Raw genomic sequence first — 20,000 nt, 5'->3', positions numbered from 1 at the left:
TTACCTCCCCCGGCAAACCCTCCTCCCAAACACACACACACACACACACACACACACACTCTCTCATTCAGGCAGGGCCAGAGTCTAGCAATCGCACGGAATTCATGAGGAATATCTTTGGGTGACTTTGATAAAAGTTATGGCATGGGTGTTCCTCTCTTATCTGGAGTCGAATTCCAATATATTTTCATTCGTTTTCCCTCGGGAGTAGATATGCGAATTCTTCGAAGGTGCGTTTTAGTAGTTTTCTGCAAAAGAAAACTATTGTGGCGGCTTTGTCTGTCCGTCGGCACTTTATTCTGTCCGCACTTTTTCTCTCAGACCTCAGATCTTAAAACCTACTGAGGCTAGAGGGCTGCTAATTGGTATGTTGATCATCCACCCTCCAATCATCAAACATACCAAATTGCAGCCGTCTAGACTCAGTAGTTTTTATTTTATTTAAGGTTAAAGTTAGCCTTAATCGTGCGTCTGGCAACGAGAGGGGACAGGCTACCACCGGGCCGTGGTCAAAGTGTCATGGGCCGCGGCTCATACAGAATTTTACCGAGACCACCGAAAGATAGATCTATTTTTGGTGATCTTGATTACACGCTGTACAGAAAACTCAATTGCGCCGAAGAAACTTCGGCGCAAATTGTACTTGTTTTCTATTGTCGGCGAGAATGGTTCGAAGAAATGCTCATTCATCCATAAAAATGCATAACGTTCAGTTAGAAAATTTCCATCCTGTTTTTTGTGCTGTCATTGATATTTATCCACAGATGACTAGATGCATCTATTGCGGGAATGTCTCCACTTTCTAGTTTTCGATTTTTAAAAGTCTTTTTTGAGATTAGATCAGTGATGATTCAAATGTATTTTTAGTGTTTATTCAGTTACTCTTTTTATGATTATATTTTTTTGTGTGGAGGTCTAACTAACTCATGAATGACCTACATATGACCTACATTTTTATCCGTCGCTTTTGAATTATTTTTGTGTGAGGGCGTACTCATGAATGACCTACATTTAAACCTCTTGTTTTTAATTATTTATTTTTTTTGTGCGAGGGTGTACTGTACTCATGAATGACCTACATTTAAACCTGTTGTTTTTAATTATTTTTTTTGTGGTGTACTCATGAATGACCTACATATGACCTACGTTTTGAAACTGCTGTTTTTTTTATTTTTTTGTGTGGAGGTCTAACTCACTCATGAATGACCTACATTTGACCTACATTTTTATCCGGTCGCTTTGAATAATAATTTTTTTGCGTGTGTGTGAGGGTGTACTCATGAATGACCTACATATGACCTGCATTTTGATCCTGCTGTTTTTTTTTTATTTTTTGTGTGGAGGTCTAACTAATTCAATAATGACCTACATATGACCTACATTTTTATCCAGTCGCTTTTGAATGATTATTTTTTGTGTGAGGGTGAGGGTGTACTCATGAATGACCTACATATGACCTGCATTTTGATCCTGCTTTTTTTTTTTTGTGGAGGTCTAACTAACTCATGAACGACCTACATATGACTTACATTTTTATCCAGTCGCTTTTGAATAATTTTGTGTGAGGGTGTACATATGACCTACATTTTTATCCTTCTGTTTTTCCACGTGTCTAAATTCTTATATAAATGACCTAAACACGATTTCAACATTCACCCAGTTACATGATTTAATTTTACGAATTTCCCCTCGGTCGCCGTTGTAGTCTGAGATTGGAGTGCAAATGGGCTAAATGCGTATTCAGCGACTGTATATAATATGATTTTCATATGTATGACTCCCAGTTACGAATTTAGGCCTGCAGACGTGCCTTCCAAATTAGGCCTGGGGGTGGGGGGAGCGGGGGGGGGGGCGCCTCAGAATTCATAACTCTGGCGACTGCCTGGGGAATACCTGAGGCCCAAGTCCGGTGCAATATTAATGTCATTCATAGTTGAGAGTTAGCCATTTCTCTCTCTCTCTCTCTCTCTCTCTCTCTCTCTCTCTCTCTCTCTCTCTCTCTCTCTCTCTCTCTCCTTGGCAATCGGAGCAGAATGGCCAGAAGCTCTTTCTCAGTCCTTAGTCAGCAGAAGAAGATAGATCGAACATAGATTGTCAGATGGAATTTGGCTTAACTTTGACCTATGCAGCTGGCTTGTCTGACATTTAGATATGTCAGATTCTCTCTCTCTCTCTCTCTCTCTCTCTCTCTCTCTCTCTCTCTCTCTCTCTCTCTCTCTCTCTCTCTGCTTGCCAAGTACCTCGACGCTTACTCAGAGTTACAGCCCGGTTTTGAAAACGAAAAAACAAGAGGAGTATAGAGAGAAAAAGGATTTATCCTACGCAATCCTAATTAAGAATAGGAAGCTCCTTCATGGGGGGTGATCCTTCACCTCCACTGGGCTTAAATCATTCATCGATTCAAGAATCTTTGTAAAAGCACAACCATTTTAAATTAAGTAAATGTGTGTATACGTATAGATCTACAGTAAATGCACTGCCATGTATGCCGAAGTGAAACTCAAATTTACACACCACACACACACGCACACACACACACAGGATCGCATACTGCATATCGTATTTATCCAGGACAAATACTCCATTTTTCTCTGTCGGAAACGGCCCCAAGTCTTTCGTGATCTCAATGTCTTTCACCCATCTTCACCCCCAACTCTCTTCTTTTAGGTCTTGCCCCCCACAACCTTCACCCCCACGCCCACGCCCACGCACCTTAAAACCATACAGGGTATCGGCTAAAAGGTAAATGGTGCTGATGGCGTTTCCATTGCTCGTTAAGAGAAATATGAACGCGAGTTCACCCGCACGCAGCGAGCCTCTATACCTACGAGGTAGGTGATTATAGGCGACGCGAGACTAAGAAGAAGGAGGGGAAAACTTTTCTCTCCCGCAGCGTCTGATGCTTAACTTTTCCAAGCTAGGGTTACGAGTTTCAGTAGAAACAGATAGATAGAAAAGACCGACAGAGAAAGAGAGATAGAGGCAGAGACGGAGATAGAAAAAAGCGACAGAGTAAGAGAGATGGAGGCAGAGACGGAGATAGAAAAAAGCGACAGAGTAAGAGAGATGGAGACAGAGACGGAGATAGAAAAAAGCGACAGAGTAAGAGAGATGGAGACAGAGACGGAGATAGAAAAAAGCGACAGAGTAAGAGAGACAGAGATAGAGACGGAGGCAGGAAAGAGCGACAGATTAAGAGATATAGAGATAGAGGCGGAGATAAAATAGAGCGACAGAGTAAGAGAGGTAGAGATACAGGCGGAGATAGAAAAAAGCGACAGAGTAAGAGAAATATAGAGAGACTGACAGACAAATAGACAGAAACGATAAGGTAAAGAGATCTGCAGGCAGATTGAGAGAGGCAGTAGAGAATAATATCACCAGCAGGAGAAGGATCATAGGCAGAGGTTGGCCGACGTACAAAAAGGAAGAGAGAGAGAGAGAGAGAGATAAAAAGGGAGGCTGTAAAAAGGAAGAGAGATGAATGGGTTAGTGATCAGCATAAAATTTTATTGATCCTACTAATAACTCACAGCTCCAGGGTGTCTGATGCGAGATTGAGAATAGGAAATTCGACCAAAGGAGAAGCAGAGTGAATGAGAAAGACACAGCGATAGGAATTGATAGATCAGGAGGAATTACAGAGAGGCAAAATAATGATTAGCAAATGGGAAAAATAAATCTAACATTAAGGAAACTTGTTGCCCTTACATTCCGCACACTTTTGAACGAGGCTGTAGGGACGGCAAAAAAAACTGTATTGAAATGTGTTTCCTGCTGAAATTATTCCGCTTTTGAACCCGAATGTTCTGATTTTTTCTTCCCACTGCAATAATTCAGCTTAACATACTAACAATTGTGATTTAACGAGAACACTGAAGACATTGCTAGATCCTCCAAGGTTTGGAGACAAGTGTATAATCCTTTCATGGGGTCGGTTAAAATTTGGAGTAAAGAAGGTATTTTAAAATTTGGAGTGAAGAAGGCAATTTGAAATTTGGAGTAAAGAAGGCATTTTAAAATTTGGAGTAAAGAAGGTATTTTAGATTTGGAGTAAAGAAGGCAATTTTAAATTTGGAGTAAAGAAGGCAATTTGAAATTTGGAGTAAAGAAGGCATTTTAAAATTTGGAGTAAAGAAGGTATTTTAAAATTTGGAGTAAAGAAGGCAATTTGAAATTTTGAGTAAAGAAGGCAATTTGAAATTTGGAGTAAAGAAGGCATTTTAAAATTTGGAGTAAAGAATGCATTTTAAATTTTGGAGTAAAGAAGGGGTTTTGAGATGTGGAGTAAAGAAGACATTTTAAAATTTGGAGTAAGAAGACATATTAAAATGTGGAGTAAAGAAGGCATTTTAAAATGTGGATCAAAGAAAGCATTTTAAAATTTGGAATAAAGAAGGCATTTTAAAATTTTGAGTAAAGAATGCATTTTAAAATTTGGTGTAAAGAATACATGTAAAATTTGGAGTAAAGAAGGCATTTTAAAATGTGGAATAAAGAAGGCATTTTAAAATTTGGAGTAAAGAATACATTTAAAAATTTGGAGTAATGAATGCATTTTGGAATGTGGATAAAGAAGGCATTTTGAAATTTGGAGCAAAGAAGGCATTTTAAAATTTGGAGCAAAGAAGGCATTTTAAAATTTGGAGCAAAGAAGGCATTTTAAAATTTGGAGCAAAGAAGGCATTTTAAAATTTGGAGCAAAGAAGGCATTTTAAAATTTGGAGCAAAGAAGGCATTTTAAAAAGACATTTTAAAATTTGGAGCAAAAGAAGGCATTTTAAAATCTGGAGCAAAGAAGGCATTTTAAAATTTGGAGCAAAGAAGGCATTTTAAAATTTGGACCAAAGAAGGCATTTTGAAATTTGGAGCAAAGAAGGCATTTTAAAATTTGGAGCAAAGAAGGCATTTTAAAATTTGGAGCAAAGAAGGGATTTTGAAATTTGGAGCAAAGAAGGCATTTTAAAATTTGGAGTAAAAAAGGCATTAAAAAAGTGTGACAGTTCAGTATGAAGGCATCCAACCGACCGGTTGAAAAATATAAAGTATAAAGTCGCAAATGCCAGCTCAGTTCTCTGAACGCTCTGAATGTAAAGTGACGATAACAGTCAAACTATTGTGTGAATGTCCAAAGTATAATCAGCAGCGGCTATCAAAGTTTGGAAATAAATCCTACTGTGAAATTTTGTCAGAAATTTCAACATTTGAAATTAACCCAATTATAAAGTTTTTGAAAAACTGTAATTCAATTGACAAAATATAGATAAAAAATATAGATAAAAACAAATCCTTCGGGCCGGGCCTGTGGGAGCTGATAATCAGCTCAGTGGTCTGGTAAAACTATTTTAACATTAATAAATGCTCTACCACTGAACCATACGACCCCAAGTATACCCCTTACATAATAAAATCATTTAAGATCTATATACTTATCAGATTCTCAACTTCTCCGTTCTGCCTGATGGATGAGGATTTGCAAATTCACGTCTGGTCTTACCTGCGGAATAGAAAAATAGAATGTGTTATTTTCGCTTTGCATATATTTACTTAACAGAACATTTCAGTCAAATATTAATGTAAAATCTTTAGTAACGACATTTATAAAAATGGAACAGTTGTGGTCTCTGTACAGTGATTAAAGAATTATGTGAAGTTAAAGTGATCACAGAAAATACCTAATGTGAACGTTTTGCTCGAGTGCAAATTCTTGTATTTCATTTCACACTGCTATTTGCCAGTTTCAGTTTTCTGTAAAAGGAAACTATTGAGATGGCTATTTGTTTGTCCGTCCGCACTTGTTCTGTCCACCCTCAGATCTTGAGATGGCTATTTGTTTGTCCGTCCGCACTTGTTCTGTCCACCCTCAGATCTTAAAAACTACTGAGGCTAGAGGGCTGCAAATTGGTATGTTGATCATCCACCCTCCAGTCATCAAACATACCAAATTGCACCCCTCTAGCCTCAGTAGTTTTTAATTTTATTTAAGGTTAAAGTTAGCCATGATCTGAGATCAGTGATTAAAAAAACAGATGAATTAACAAATTGACAAGTGAATAAAAATGTAAGTATATTCAAATACAAGGAGATTTGTGTTAGAGTAGTAATGCATTGCATCTTCGCTCGAAGAACTTCTGAAGAAGAAGTTCCAATTGCACGACATCCTCAGCAGGGAGGCTGTTATTCCACATTCCAACGGTGTGAGGAATAAAGGAATAAAGGTAGACATTACATTAAGCTGTAGCCTAATTTTTCAGTCTGTTTCTCTACTCTGCGTCCCAGAAACGATAGTAATTAGGAAGTAGTGTCCTTAAGTGTGCTTGTGAGACGTGCTTTTTTGCGTAATGGAAAACAGAATGGATAACCCAGTAGGGCAGGTCCGAGAGAGACAAGAAAAGGGATGAGAAAGGAAAGAGACAGATTCAGATCTAAAGGTTACGATTGACTCGTCTCATAAAGAATAGATTGTAAGTCTGGGAAAACAGAAGCAGAGAGAGAATTCCTGAATTTGATTCGTGTTAACCAAGGGTTACCGACTTCCACAGAGTAAATACACACACACAAACACAACACACACACACACACACACACACACACACACACACACACACACACACAGAAAAAAGAAGCATAACCCTGTATTTCAGATAATGCTAATTAACGTTGGGGTCTGCAGTAGGGAAAATAGATCAATATATTTTCTAAAAGTGTGATAAAGCAATAGAAAACATCAGATTTACGATGAAACTCGCATTTAGAATTATGGCGAAAAGCTGCATAAACATGTTCGGTCCAAGAAGTTTGGGTATTAATGGGAGTCCAATAAATAACGACAATGCTGCCTTCAAAAAAAAAAAAAAATGAATAAATGTTCCGAAGTCTCTTCGGCGCAGTCGGGTTTTCTGTACAGCTTTTAATGCTGTACTCAACTCTCAGCCACGGCCAATGAAACTTTCAGCCACGGCTCGGTGGTGGCCTGTGTTTTTTTTAAACCTATAGCGGTGCCAGACGCACGGTCATGGCTAACTTTAACCTTAAATAGAATGAAAACTACTGAGGCTAGAGGGGTGCAATTTGGTATGTTTGATGATTGGAGGGTGGATGATCAACATACCAATTTGTAGCCCTCTAGCCTTAGTAGTTTTTAAGATCTAAGGGCTGACAGAAAAAAGTGCTGACGGACAAACAAATAGCCATCTGAATAGTTTTCTTTTACAGAAAACTAAAACTTTTTCAGATAGAAATGAGAGAAACGAAAGTAACTTTAAGATCAGACGAAATCTTAAGAATTTTTTCCAATACGACACTGAAAGTGGAAACGCCGCTTTGAAGGTATCCTTTAAACCTGATGGCCGAGACGAAGTTTTCCCTGGTAGGCACCATTAGGGTGAAAAATATTAAGTGGACAAGATGGGAAGTGGACAAGATGGGAAGTCGTGTTAAGAGTGATTAAGAGAGAGAGAGAGAGAGAGGAAGGAGAGAGAGAGAGAGAAAGAATATTTCTTTTGGTTGGAAACAATTGAAAGGACAGTGAGTTCAGCGTTTTTCCAAAGAATAGACGATAGTTCTGGTGCCGTTGCTGTCCAGTGATGTGAGCTTATCATAATGAAGGGGAATATTTAAATAAAATGTCAAAAAACCATCACAGCAGCATATACTACCTCCATCGTGATGAATCCCTACCCACCAAGTCACCATCTTGAATCAAACCACCAAACTGTATGGACTTGGCTTTTAACCAGAGAATGACCCCTTTGAGCATTTTTCCGAAAATTTCTTGACCTGGTCTGTAGCCTGACTAGTGGACTGTGTAACAGCCTCCCAGAAGATGTCGAGCAGTTGGAACTTCAAAAGTGCAAGCGAAGATGCAATACATTGCTACCCTGATACAATAATATTCAACCCGTATTTTAATATTTTACTTGTATATTTTACTTGTGTTTTTACTTGTTTATTAATTTGTTAATTTGTCTGGTTTTCTGATAACTTTTTGTATTTCCCATAACCTCCTGTTACGACTTTCCAATGAACACCATATTCTTTAGAAGCTTGAATTTGAACACCATATTCTTTAGAAGCTTGAATTTCAAGTTTATGACTCCTGTGGGTTTGTTCCATGTGAACAGGGTTCATCTTCTGAATAATAATAATAATAATAATAATAATAATAATAATAATAATAATAATAATAATAATAATAATAATAATATTCCATATGGCTAGGGTTCTTCTTCTGAATAATAATAATAATAATAATAATAATAATAATAATAATAATAATAATAATAATAATAATAATAATAATTATTATAATAATAATACTATCACCGAAAATTAGGCAAAACTCCCAGACCAGACCTGCAACCGGATTATAGCCAGGAAGTTGAGAGCTCCTTGTCTGAAATATCCGGATGCAGATTATCGTCAGAACCTTAAAATAGAACATTCTGAACAGATTTCCCGTGAGATTCGAACGATTACAGGACCTCGAAATTCTTCTGACAGGGTTTATAACCGGATGTGGATAATCACCGGAAATAGAAAGAAATTTTGACCGGATTTGTAAGTTTCAAGAAAATTCTCCCGAAAAATTTCTTCCCGTAAGGGAGTGATATCCATTTTTTGACGAATATTTTTGGAAAAAGTCGATTTCTAGTGAAACAACGACTGGTAAGGCCGTTGTCATGGCAACCCATTCCGAAAGTTTTAGGCTGAAATATCAATTCTAAGTATTTTTTTTGCAATATTTTGCAAAATAATGTTATTACTACAATCCCCATACTTTCATGTACATTCTACACCTTTCAGACCTCTTTACTCCCAATCAGCGTTGAATAACCTCATTTAATTATAGGTCCCATCGCTTGGCCTTTGGTCTAAATTTTACATTCCATTTCGTTATATTCCATTCAAATAAATCCCTGCGCAATCCTTTTAGGAATCAAAGAGTTAGCCAAACAAAAGTCCACATCACTGATCAAAAACAATTCCCAAAGAGAGGTAGATGAAATGATAAATATGTCTAACCTGCTCAATGGTAAGGGGGCGCCGTGATCCCTGAGGAATCCGATTACCTCAAACGGAATCATATGTTTCCTAAGCTCTTTGGCCCTGAGGCTCTGAGCTCTTCACATAAAAAAAAAATGGAAAAAACTTATGGCTATAGTAAGCGAAGGGTGTCAGCTTACCCTGCTTACACCCCGACCCTGCCCAGCCACCCACCCCCAAAAAAAAAAAAATAGGAATAGCAACAGAAAAAGAAAATGTGAAATGTAGAGGAAGAGATCTAGAAAAAACTCGGCGGTCAAAAAATGGTGGCGCTTACGCTGGTTCCGTTTGAAGGTTATGATGAATAACGGGAGAGAAAAAAATCGTAATTTCCCTTTAAATGAAATCTCCAAGTAGCTCGCATTAAAAAAAAAAAAACGGGAAATCCCTTTTGACAATCAATTAGTTAAACCTCATATGAGACCGTGAGACAAAAAAAAAAAAGCGGTTTTTAATATTTAATGGTTGAGAGAGAGAGAGAGAGAGAGAGAGAGAGAGAGAGAGAGCTGCAACCCCTTTCATTCCTTATACTGTACACCCTTTCATGTTCTCTTTTTCCCATCTTACTTTCCACCCTCTTCTAACAATTGTTTCATAGTGCAACTGCGACACCCTTCAAACCTTTCCACTCTCTCCCAACTTCCATTTCAGCGCTGAATAACCTCATAGGTCCCAGCGCTTGCCTTGGGCCTAACTCCTGTATTCTGTTCTATTCTAAGAACGATATTAAACATCTGATACTCCCGCCACTCTTTCTTTAATAATCCCAGCCAGCCATTGATTCTGGGTTAATGTTTCCCTTGTGACGTTCTTTTGTTCTGAAATAAAACGTAGTGAATGACTTCCTTCTCCCGTGGCATCTTGTTATGGGGGTCCACAGAACCGCGGCCCCCCCCCCTTTTTTTTGGCACTCCTTGTGACAGACGGCGCCAGCGTTAACCCTTCGGTGCCATCTCACATAATCTCAAGTCTCTCATTCTCCTCCCCCTCCCTCCCTCCATCCTATCTCTCCCTCTCCGCCTCATTACCCATAAAGGGGCCTCATTACTTCCCTCTGAGTGACAACTGAAGCCTCTGCCAGATAGACCCGAAGCAATATATTTCGATCAAATGGACCCCGGGGCCTCAAAAGTTAAATCTGTACGCTCGCTGACGATGTTCCAAATTGGTTTCGAAATTGGTTTCGATGCAATTACTCATAAATTTTCGAGTGGGGATGTTTTTCGATCACCCTCTGATGACGGTCTGGAAGTCGACCATGCACGCAAATAGATGTATGTACATATCTATGTATATGCATATATATATACATATATATATATATATATATATATATATATATATATATATATATATTTAAATATAAAATTTATATATATATATATATATATATATATATATATATATATATATATATGCCATATACACCGGGAAAGATTTATCTTCATAGCTCAGTGATTACAGTCACTGTATTTTCACTGTTCCCAACCAGGCAGCAGTTCGAATCCCACTGGTAACGAAGCACTTATCACTTATAATTCCCTGTGTGCGCAAGTTATTCCTGAGGTATAGTAAACTGGATATTAAGTTAAATTTATGGTTTCATATTTGTATGCATGTATATATATATATATATATATATATATATATATATATATATATATATATGTATATATATATATATATATATATATATATATATATATATATATATATATATATATATATATATATATATATGAAAGAAGGACAGGCATCTTGTACACACACACACATGCACACACACTTATATATACACATATATATAAATTTGTGTGTATTTATGTCTGAGTAATCTTTTTTTATTTTCTTAGAAGATTATTGCCTATTCTTGGTGGAGAATTCTGTTGATATCTCCACTCCGAAGTAATAATATCCCAGCGCCTGGCTGCCGTAACCATGGTATCGCCTCATCATGAAGACTAATTTCGCGAATCGGGCAATGAAGCTTTTTCGGTACGCGAAATTAAATTCCAGGGAAAATCGAGACGGCAAAAATCCCAGAGAATTTTTCTGACAGAGAAAGTTCTTTGTACAGTGCGCTAATGCGGCTCGAATGGAAAAGAATTTTGTTTGACGGTTTTGTTTAAATAACAGGAAATCGTTTGTCCTTATTATTTTATCTGAATCTAAGATGAATGGTTTTAACATGTAAGAAAATATATATATATATATATATATATATATATATATATATATATATATATATACATATATATATGTATATATATATAAATACATATATATATGTATATATATAAATATATATATATATATATATATATATATATATATATATATATACTCTATATATAAATACTCTATATATATATATATATATATATATAATGTGTATATATATATATATATATATATATATATATATATATACATATGTATGTGTGTGTGTGGTTTTATATATATAGCCTATATATTAGGTAGATGTATCGTGGATTCGAATCTTGGGCGGTCCTGAACACTTGTTACGCTAAATCCCGCTGTGCTGTGAATTGCGTACCTGTAGCTAGTCTATTGAGGTTAAGCTCATCCAGCTTGGAAATGGGCATAGGGCCTGCAACCTCATCCCAAAGACTTGCTAAGGTTCCTAGATTCAAATCGCAAAATTTGAAGACACCGAATATTACCTTCACTCTTGTAATCGTTGTTTTCTCTCTCTCTCTCTCTCTCTCTCTCTCTCTCTCTCTCTCTCTCTCTCTCTCTCTCTCTCTCTCTCTCTCTCTAGATATATATATATATATATATATATAGATATATAAATATATATATATATATGTGCATATATATATATATATATATATATATATATATATATATATATATATATATATATATATATATATATATATATATATAGGGACGCCTACATACTTTCTCATGTAGCCAGAATATTTGGTGGACATAACACACGAGCGGAGTGTATTACCATTTGATATTCCCCTTAGGCTGGTAATTTGGCCGAGCAATAACTTTCACCCTGCCAAAACCCCCCCCCCAGCCGGAAATGGAATGTTATCAGCGGTTCTTGTCTCTCATCGCCCATGAAAAACCCAAATAAAAATGCCCTTAGTAGATGCAGGGCGCATGCGCTGCGCTGTACGTTTCTCTTCCTCGTCCGTGTGTGTGTGTGTGTGTGCGTGTCTGTCTGTTTCGTGTAAGGAATTTTGCGCGCACCAAAGATCTCTATATTTTTATTAGAAGCGAGTTCCGGAAAACTTTCTCGCGAGGCTGAGATATTCTCTTTAGGAGTCTTTGTTCTCCTCGGCCCCCTGCGTCGAATTGCTCGTTTTTTGCCAATATTGCCTCCTTCCCGGTGGGTGGGTGGCCGCTGTGATATTTTTGGTCTTTTCCGGATTCGCCGTTATTCTGATTTTATGCGTAGAGACTGAGTGATTGTTTAGGCTGACGATTCCCCCCCTTTTTTTATTACCTTTTATTTTTACTGATTGATGTAAAGGTTGACTGATTGGAAGGTGTACCCCGCCATTTTTTTTTTCAACCTAGCACAAAGAAGCTGATGGATTGACTGATGTTTCCCCTTTTACCTTCCCGATCACCGTACATGTGACTAATGACTTCCATTTTTCAACCTGAATGCCGAAAGAGGCTGATGGATGGATTGACTGGTTAATTCCCTGAGTTAATTTCCTGTCTGGAATCGAATCGAACGCAGAATTTCCCTTTGTCCCACTCTAACACGATAGAGGCCATTGACTGAGCAAACATTTCCTTATTTGTATGCGAAAGTCACAGAGATTGGTTAATTAATAGAAGCTTCCCATATTTGAAGCCACAGAGATTGGTTAATTAACAGAAGGTTCCCATATATTTCCCCGGAAGCCTTCAGATATTTTTGGTAAACTGACGATTTCCCATTTTCTACGTGAACGCCTCAGTGACTTATTGATAAACTGGTGATACTACGTTTTCTACCGAACGTCTTAAAGGTCGATTGGTTGATTAATTAATGGTTGATCTATTATCTGACACGCATTCTGGTATCCCATCGACGAGACGAAGAACACAGAACTTTCAGCCAGCTTCGCATTTTATCTTCCATTTGAAAATTGCCAGCGCATATAACTATTAATATCAGAATGAAGTTGATGAACAAACTCGCCACGGGGTTATTCATAACCTTTGTATAGATAATTGAAAGATATTGCGTTACGGTAGAAGAATCATTGATTTAAAAATAAGGACTTGGGGCATTGATTCTCTCTCTCTCTCTCTCTCTCTCTCTCTCTCTCTCTCTCTCTCTCTCTCTCTCTCTCTCTCTCATAAAGCACAAAGCCAACAACACTCTCTCTACGGAATTATTGTTGGCACAAATCTAAATTAATTTTAAAACCAACCTCTCTCTCTCTCTCTCTCTCTCTCTCTCTCTCTCTCTCTCTCTCTCTCTCTCTCTCTCTCTCTCTCTCTCTCTCATAAAGCACAAAGCCAACAACACTTTCTACGGAATTATTGTTGGCACAAATCTAAATTAATTTTAAGTCTCTCTCTCTCTCTCTCTCTCTCTCTCTCTCTCTCTCTCTCTCTCTCTCTCTCTCTCTCTCACCAGTTTGCTCAGAGAGCAAGACAGTGTTGCCAAAAAACCAGTTTAATCTAACAACAGCAACAGACTCTCTCTCTCTCTCTCTCTCTCTCTCTCTCTCTCCACGAGCAAGAGACAGTGCCGGGACAAGGCCAACGTAATCCAACAACAGGAAGTAAGACCTACCTATCTATTCTGTTACTGTACCCATCTATCTATCCGTGCGCACGTCTGTCGCAGCCTTGGGCAAAGCAGTGTTTAGAATTCCCATCAGCATTCCAATCTCCCTTGCGAGACACAATACGCCGACATCCGAGGCAGTCTGAGCGAATTTATTGTCTATAGAACCGTCCCGTCATGAAATGCATCATCGGTCAAAACGCGATGTTTTAGGGGTTTCTCGATTCTGTATATTTCGGGGGGGTGGGGGTGGGGGGAGTGTTCCTCGCGGCCCTTCAGAAGGATTCATCAAGCACCGAGGAAAGAAAACGCCTTTTAGCTCACCAAGCGCCGATTCATTCCCAAAGTCTAATCAGCTCTTCCACATAACGCCACTAAAATCCTATTAATAGTTTGTTTTTAATTTTATGGAAGAGGCCTAAAAACATTCAAACATGGTGATATAATCTCAATACAATGTCATTCGCGAAGGTAATAATTAAGAAATAAGCATTGGGGGTTATGAATCACTTACGTGGTAGGTAGTGTGAGCATATTGTAATTCGCCCCCTTTGTTATTCAGTTCAAAATACCTACATGTCACAGAATTTGGACGGGAGTCAAAAGGTGTTGTAACCGAGTGTCTTGTGACTCCGTACTGGTTTATCGTTATTATATATATTGTGAGCAACCTGTATCGTCTTTCTTTGCCCGGTCAAGTTATAATAATAAGTATTTTCATAAAAATATAATGAAAACTAGTTTCAGACATTTTACAAGTACAGCTTACATTAATAAATAGATTTAGAGAGTATGTTATATATATATATATATACATATATAATATACCAATATATATATATATATATATATATATATGTGTGTGTGTGTGTGTGTGTGTGTGTGTGTGTGTGTGTGTGTGTGTGTGTGTGAGTGCGTGCGTGCGTGTGTGGGTGACCTATTGTCTGGTTAGCAGTCTCAAATCACACATACCCCGTGGTCGATACCACTCGGGTAAGGTACGACTTGGGTTCGTTTCCTTAAGGTATTTGAGGTTTCGTTGACACACGTAATGAATTGTACGTCAAGTGGTTATTCGACTGTGGTGGATTACAACTAGGTTGGCGAAGACTACGTGGCTAGCAGCCTAGTCCCAAAATGATTTGCTGAAGGCCAGAAGAAAAACACATATACATACAAATATGTATACCCTATATACAGTATATACATATACACTTATACAGATGCACTAGGTATTACTAGGTTAATTTGACTGACAGCTCTCAAGGAACTCATGTACAGGATTAACTGCTTCCCTACAAGCACTTCACTTAATGACTTCCCTAAAGCACAAGACTTAACGACTTCCCTACAAGCACAGGACTTAGTGACCTCCATACAAGCACAGGGCTTAACGACTCCTCTACAATAACGACTTCCCTGCAAGCACAGAAAGTAACGACGTCCCTACAAGCGCAGGACTTGACGACTTCCTACAAGCACAGGACTTAATGACTTACCTATAAGCACAGGACTTAGTGACTTCCCTACAAGCACAGGACTTAACGACCTCCCTACAAGCACAGGAATTAACGACTTCCATACAAGCACAGGGCTAAACGACTCCTCTACAAGCAAGGAACTTAACGACTTCCCTGCAAGCACAGAAAGTACCGACTTCCCTACAAGCACAGGACTTAATGACTTCCCTACAAGCACAGGACTTAATGACTTCCCCACAAGCACATGACTTAGTGACTTCCCTACAAGTACAGGACTTAAAGATTTCCCTACAAGCACAGGACTTAACGACTTCCCTACAAGCGCAGGACTTGACTTAACGACTTCGACATCCCTACAAGCACAAGACTTAACGACTTCCCTACAAGCGCAGGACTTAACGACTTCGACATCCCTACAGACGCAGGACTTAACGACTTCCCTACAAGCGCAGGACTTGACTTAACGACTTCGACATCCCTACAAGCACAGGACTTGACGACGTCCCTACAAGCACAGGACTTGAAAACAACGAACGACTTCCCTACGTGACGTACAGTACACTACGACCACCCGGGCCATCAAAAAAGCAAGAAAGTCCCTCCGGCGTAATTGCATTAGGCAACCCACCGTAGAATTGTAATTGCATTCGCGTGGGATCAGGACGGGAATACTGCTGGTTTGGGGATTACCCGCTCCCGAATTAGTGTCCTCAGGTGCTCCTCTGGAGCCTCTGCTCCGGCGGTGGCGCGCTTGTCAAATAAATACCGGTTATGGGCCCTATAAAATGGGCCCGGGAAACGACCCCTCTGGTAGGGAAGGAGGGAAAGGGATGAAGGAAGTGAGGAGAGAGAGAGAGAGAGAGAGAGAGAGAGAGAGAGAGAAAGAGAGAGAGGTTCCATTCTGTGATGCGCTGCTTGGACTTTCGTTCATTGAGAAATTACTAGTAAGGCTGGAGTAAAGAGAGAGAGAGAGAGAGAGAGAGAGAATAATGAAGGATTATCTTTTTATTTTATCATGTAACAATGAAGGATTATCTTTTTATTATCATGTAAACATGCAAAGAAGAGAGAGAGAGAGAGAGAGAGAGAGAGAGAGAGAGAGAGAGAGAATAATGAAGGATTATCTTTTTATTATCATGTAAACATGCAAAGAAGAGAGAGAGAGAGAACAATGAAGGATATCTTTTTATTATCATGAAAAATATGCAAAGACGAGAGAGAGAGAGAGACAGACAATGAGAGAGATAGAGAGGATAGGGAAAAGTAAAAAAAAAAAGAATCAAAATATAACATAAATTTATGCATACATAGAGAGAGAGAGAGAGAGAGAGAGAGAGAGAGAGAGAATAAGCTTCCTTGCTTTAGTACGTCGTATCTTCCGTCATATAGTGCATCGTATGGACTTAAAAAAAATGGAAAATTTAAACCCCTAAAAATACAAATTTTGCGATTCATTATTCAGAATTTTGAGAAGGGACAAAAAGACCACGAATATGGCAGGGGGGGAAACTTGACGAATTAAAATCCAAAAACAGATTGAAGAGCGACAGCAAGAACGAAAAGGACCAGATAAAATAGAGAAATCCAAAGAAAATAATATAAATGCGGAAAGAAGAAGATGAAGTGAAGAGATAAATGAAAAAGAGAGAGAGGGAGAGAGACAATCAAACGCGCTTGCGAAGGGAAAGGGACAAAAGGAAACTCGTGACATAAAGAAAAGAACAGAAAATCGAAAACACCAAGTCGGGAAAGACCCCAAAGAGGAAGCACTTAGCCAATCGGTAATAAAAGGAAAGAGCAATTCTGAACAGCCGTCAAGTAGAGTGGGAGAGCCTTAATAGGCGGCCTCTTCATATATTGACACTATCGATTGCTTAAGTCTCTCTCTCTCTCTCTCTCTCTCTCTCTCTCTCTCTCTCTCTCTCTCTCTCTCTTGTATATAACAGCACGTGTAAAAGAGAGAAACCCGATTTTCTTGAGAGTCACAATTTTATTTTTAGGAAAGTCTGTTGAAACTGATGCTCAACGCAGTCCTTTCAACCCCCAAACACTTCGGACCTCTCTCTCTCTCTCTCTCTCTCTCTCTCTCTCTCTCTCTCTCTCTCTCTCTCTCTCTCTCTGTCTGAGTTGTCTTTTGTATTGTACACCAGCACGTGTAGAAGAGAGAAACCCCATTTTCTTGAGAGTCACAATTATATTTTTAGGAAAGTCGGCTGGAACTGATGCTAAACTCTGCCTTGTCAACCCCCAAACACTCCGGGCCTCTCTCTCTCTCTCTCTCTCTCTCTCTCTCTCTCTCTCTCTCTCTCTCTCTCTCTCTCTCTGTGAGTTGTCTCTTGTTCTGTACACCAGCACGTGTAGAAGAGAGAAACCCCATTCTCTTGATAGTCACAATTTTGTTATGGAAAGTAAGCTGTCAAGCCCCAAATATTTTGGTCGCTATGTAATTGCTAGGTTAGGATAGGTTAGGTCAGGTTAGGTTAGGTTGAGTAAGTTTACATTAGATTTAAGCCGAAATATCATCAGAAGCCTAAAAGACTTGGGACTGACACGACTGGAACCCGTGATCTTCAGCGAAATTATTTCATTGATGATTAACTGATCTCTTACCATGCAGCCACTTATTGATTCACTTCACTTAAGCAACGATGTAACTGTTAATTTTAATGACAATATTTGATGTTACCGTATCTATTATTGTATTTGTATATTCATGATGTAACTATCTTCATTTATTTTTTTATCTGTGCATTACGCTACTTCTTGCTCGTTCTGCCTGAGTGATGTTAAGTCAAACATGATTTTTACCATTTTCCGATTTAGCCAAACACTGAACTCACTCTCGCCCTCCCTCTATTTCCCACGAGGGCTTTCATGTCCCATATTACTCAATTTTTTAGTCGCGTTCCACTTACGATGGATATTTTCTCTCTCTCTCTCTCTCTCTCTCTCTCTCTCTCTCTCTCTCTCTCTCTCTCTCTCTCTCTCTCTCTCTGAGAGGACTTTCTTGATCCTTATTATTATTATTATATATATACATATATATTTCAAATTTCCACTTACCACGGATATTTACTCTCTCTCTCTCTCTCTCTCTCTCTCTCTCTCTCTCTCTCTCTCTCGAGAGAGACTTTTGATCCTTATTATTACTATATATATATTTTTCAATCGCGTTCCACTTACCACGGATATTTTCTCTCTCTCTCTCTCTCTCTCTCTCTCTCTCTCTCTCTCTCTCTCTCTCCGAGAGGACTTTCTTGATCCTTATTATTACTATATATATATTTTTCAATCGCGTTCCATTTACCACGGATATTTACTCTCTCTCTCTCTCTCTCTCTCTCTCTCTCTCTCTCTCTCTCTCTCTCTCTCTCTCTCTCTCTCTCTCTCCCCAGGAGGACTTCATTGACCATTGTATTATTATATTTTTCAATCGCGATCCACTTAACGACGAACAGATGGGAGTGAAGTCTCCCTGACTCTCTGCACAAGGACTTCCTCTTCCCTTATTACTATATTTTTCAAGCGCGTTCCATTTTGGAGCCGATTATTGCTTAAATGGCTCGGTATTATTGGGCTATTAGCGCGTGGGAGCTTAGGTTGTATTAAACCGTACTATTATTCCCTTATGGCGGCAGTAAGACTGAGTAATTTCATTCGAATTAGTTGCAGTGAGTTTTTATAATTATTTGTAATGAGTTTTTATATCACACGGTGAGAAATATGTGCCGGGGTGAATGAATCCCTGCATCTTTTGTACTGGGAATTATTATGTACTTATGTATACGTTACAGTTCATATTTACAATAATAAAAAAAAAGACAGTAGTTGATATAATTGCCAGTGGCATTATGGTGATGTGGTAATTGAGTGGCTCACCAAGGTTTGTAAGGTATGTTTGGATTAGGGAATGGTTCCGCCCTACAGAGATAAATGTCATAGATAAGACAAAAAAAAAAAAATATAGGGGAATAGCTCTACTTAGTATGTCAGGGAAAGTGGAAGGTGGGTGTTTGATTGAGAAAATAAGAGAGATCATAAGAATTGATAGGCGGCAGACCAATGTGGATTTAGACAGAAGATTACGTGGGACAAGTGTTTGTTGTGATACAATACAGCTGTTCTTGGCACACAAGGTGAGTTGTTGACACTGATTGAAACTTTTTTTTTTGATGGAGGCAAAGCATATGCTATAATACGTAGCATGTAGAGTGACTGGGGATGTGTAAAAGTGGGTCTGAGAGAAGTGTGTGTCTTGTCTCTGTATTTGTTTAATACATTTACGAACGGAATCATGCAAGAAGCGAGAGAAAAGAAAATAGAGAAAACAGATGGGGTTGCAAATCTTTGTGACATGGAAGTGAGTCATGGAATGGCTGCAGGTGTTTGCTTATGATACAATACTGATTCAGAATATTGAAGCAAAGCTGCAGCATCTGGTGAAGAGATTTGAAAATGTTTGCAACAGGAGAATATTGAGAGTAAATGTGAGCAAGAGTAAGGTTGTGAGGGTAATTGGATACCAGGAAAATAAAGCAATGATTGTTTATAAGGATGGTCGAAGAATGGACGCAGGTGCTTTGTACATATATTGTGGAGTAAACACAAGAGATATTGGTGGAAGCTTCCCAAGTCCATTTAGAATAATGTTAATAATAATAATAATAATAAGGCAGTTGTTCAGATATAATCCGTATACA

General features: G+C 38.5%; 1 protein-coding gene across 4 annotated transcripts in view; it reads right to left on the bottom strand.

The window, feature by feature from the left end:
• Nucleotides 1–20,000, bottom strand: part of LOC136836517 (ADP-ribosylation factor-like protein 4A) — a 219,447-nt gene that overhangs the window by 143,329 nt on the left and 56,118 nt on the right. Inside the window, exon 3 of one of the 4 annotated variants that reach the window (XM_067100897.1) lies at nucleotides 4,762–5,497. The exons of the other annotated variants lie outside the window; for them this stretch is intronic. Within the exon in view, the coding sequence (XP_066956998.1) occupies nucleotides 5,441–5,497 (57 nt within the window). The 3' untranslated portion in view covers nucleotides 4,762–5,440. Of the gene's footprint in view, nucleotides 1–4,761; nucleotides 5,498–20,000 lie in introns of those variants that run through there. 4 annotated transcript variants of the gene reach the window in all.

The sequence above is a fragment of the Macrobrachium rosenbergii genome, chromosome 56 (assembly GCF_040412425.1).
Source record: "Macrobrachium rosenbergii isolate ZJJX-2024 chromosome 56, ASM4041242v1, whole genome shotgun sequence".
NCBI classification, from domain to species: domain Eukaryota; kingdom Metazoa; phylum Arthropoda; class Malacostraca; order Decapoda; family Palaemonidae; genus Macrobrachium; species Macrobrachium rosenbergii.
This window is presented reverse-complemented; position numbering and strand designations above follow the sequence as displayed.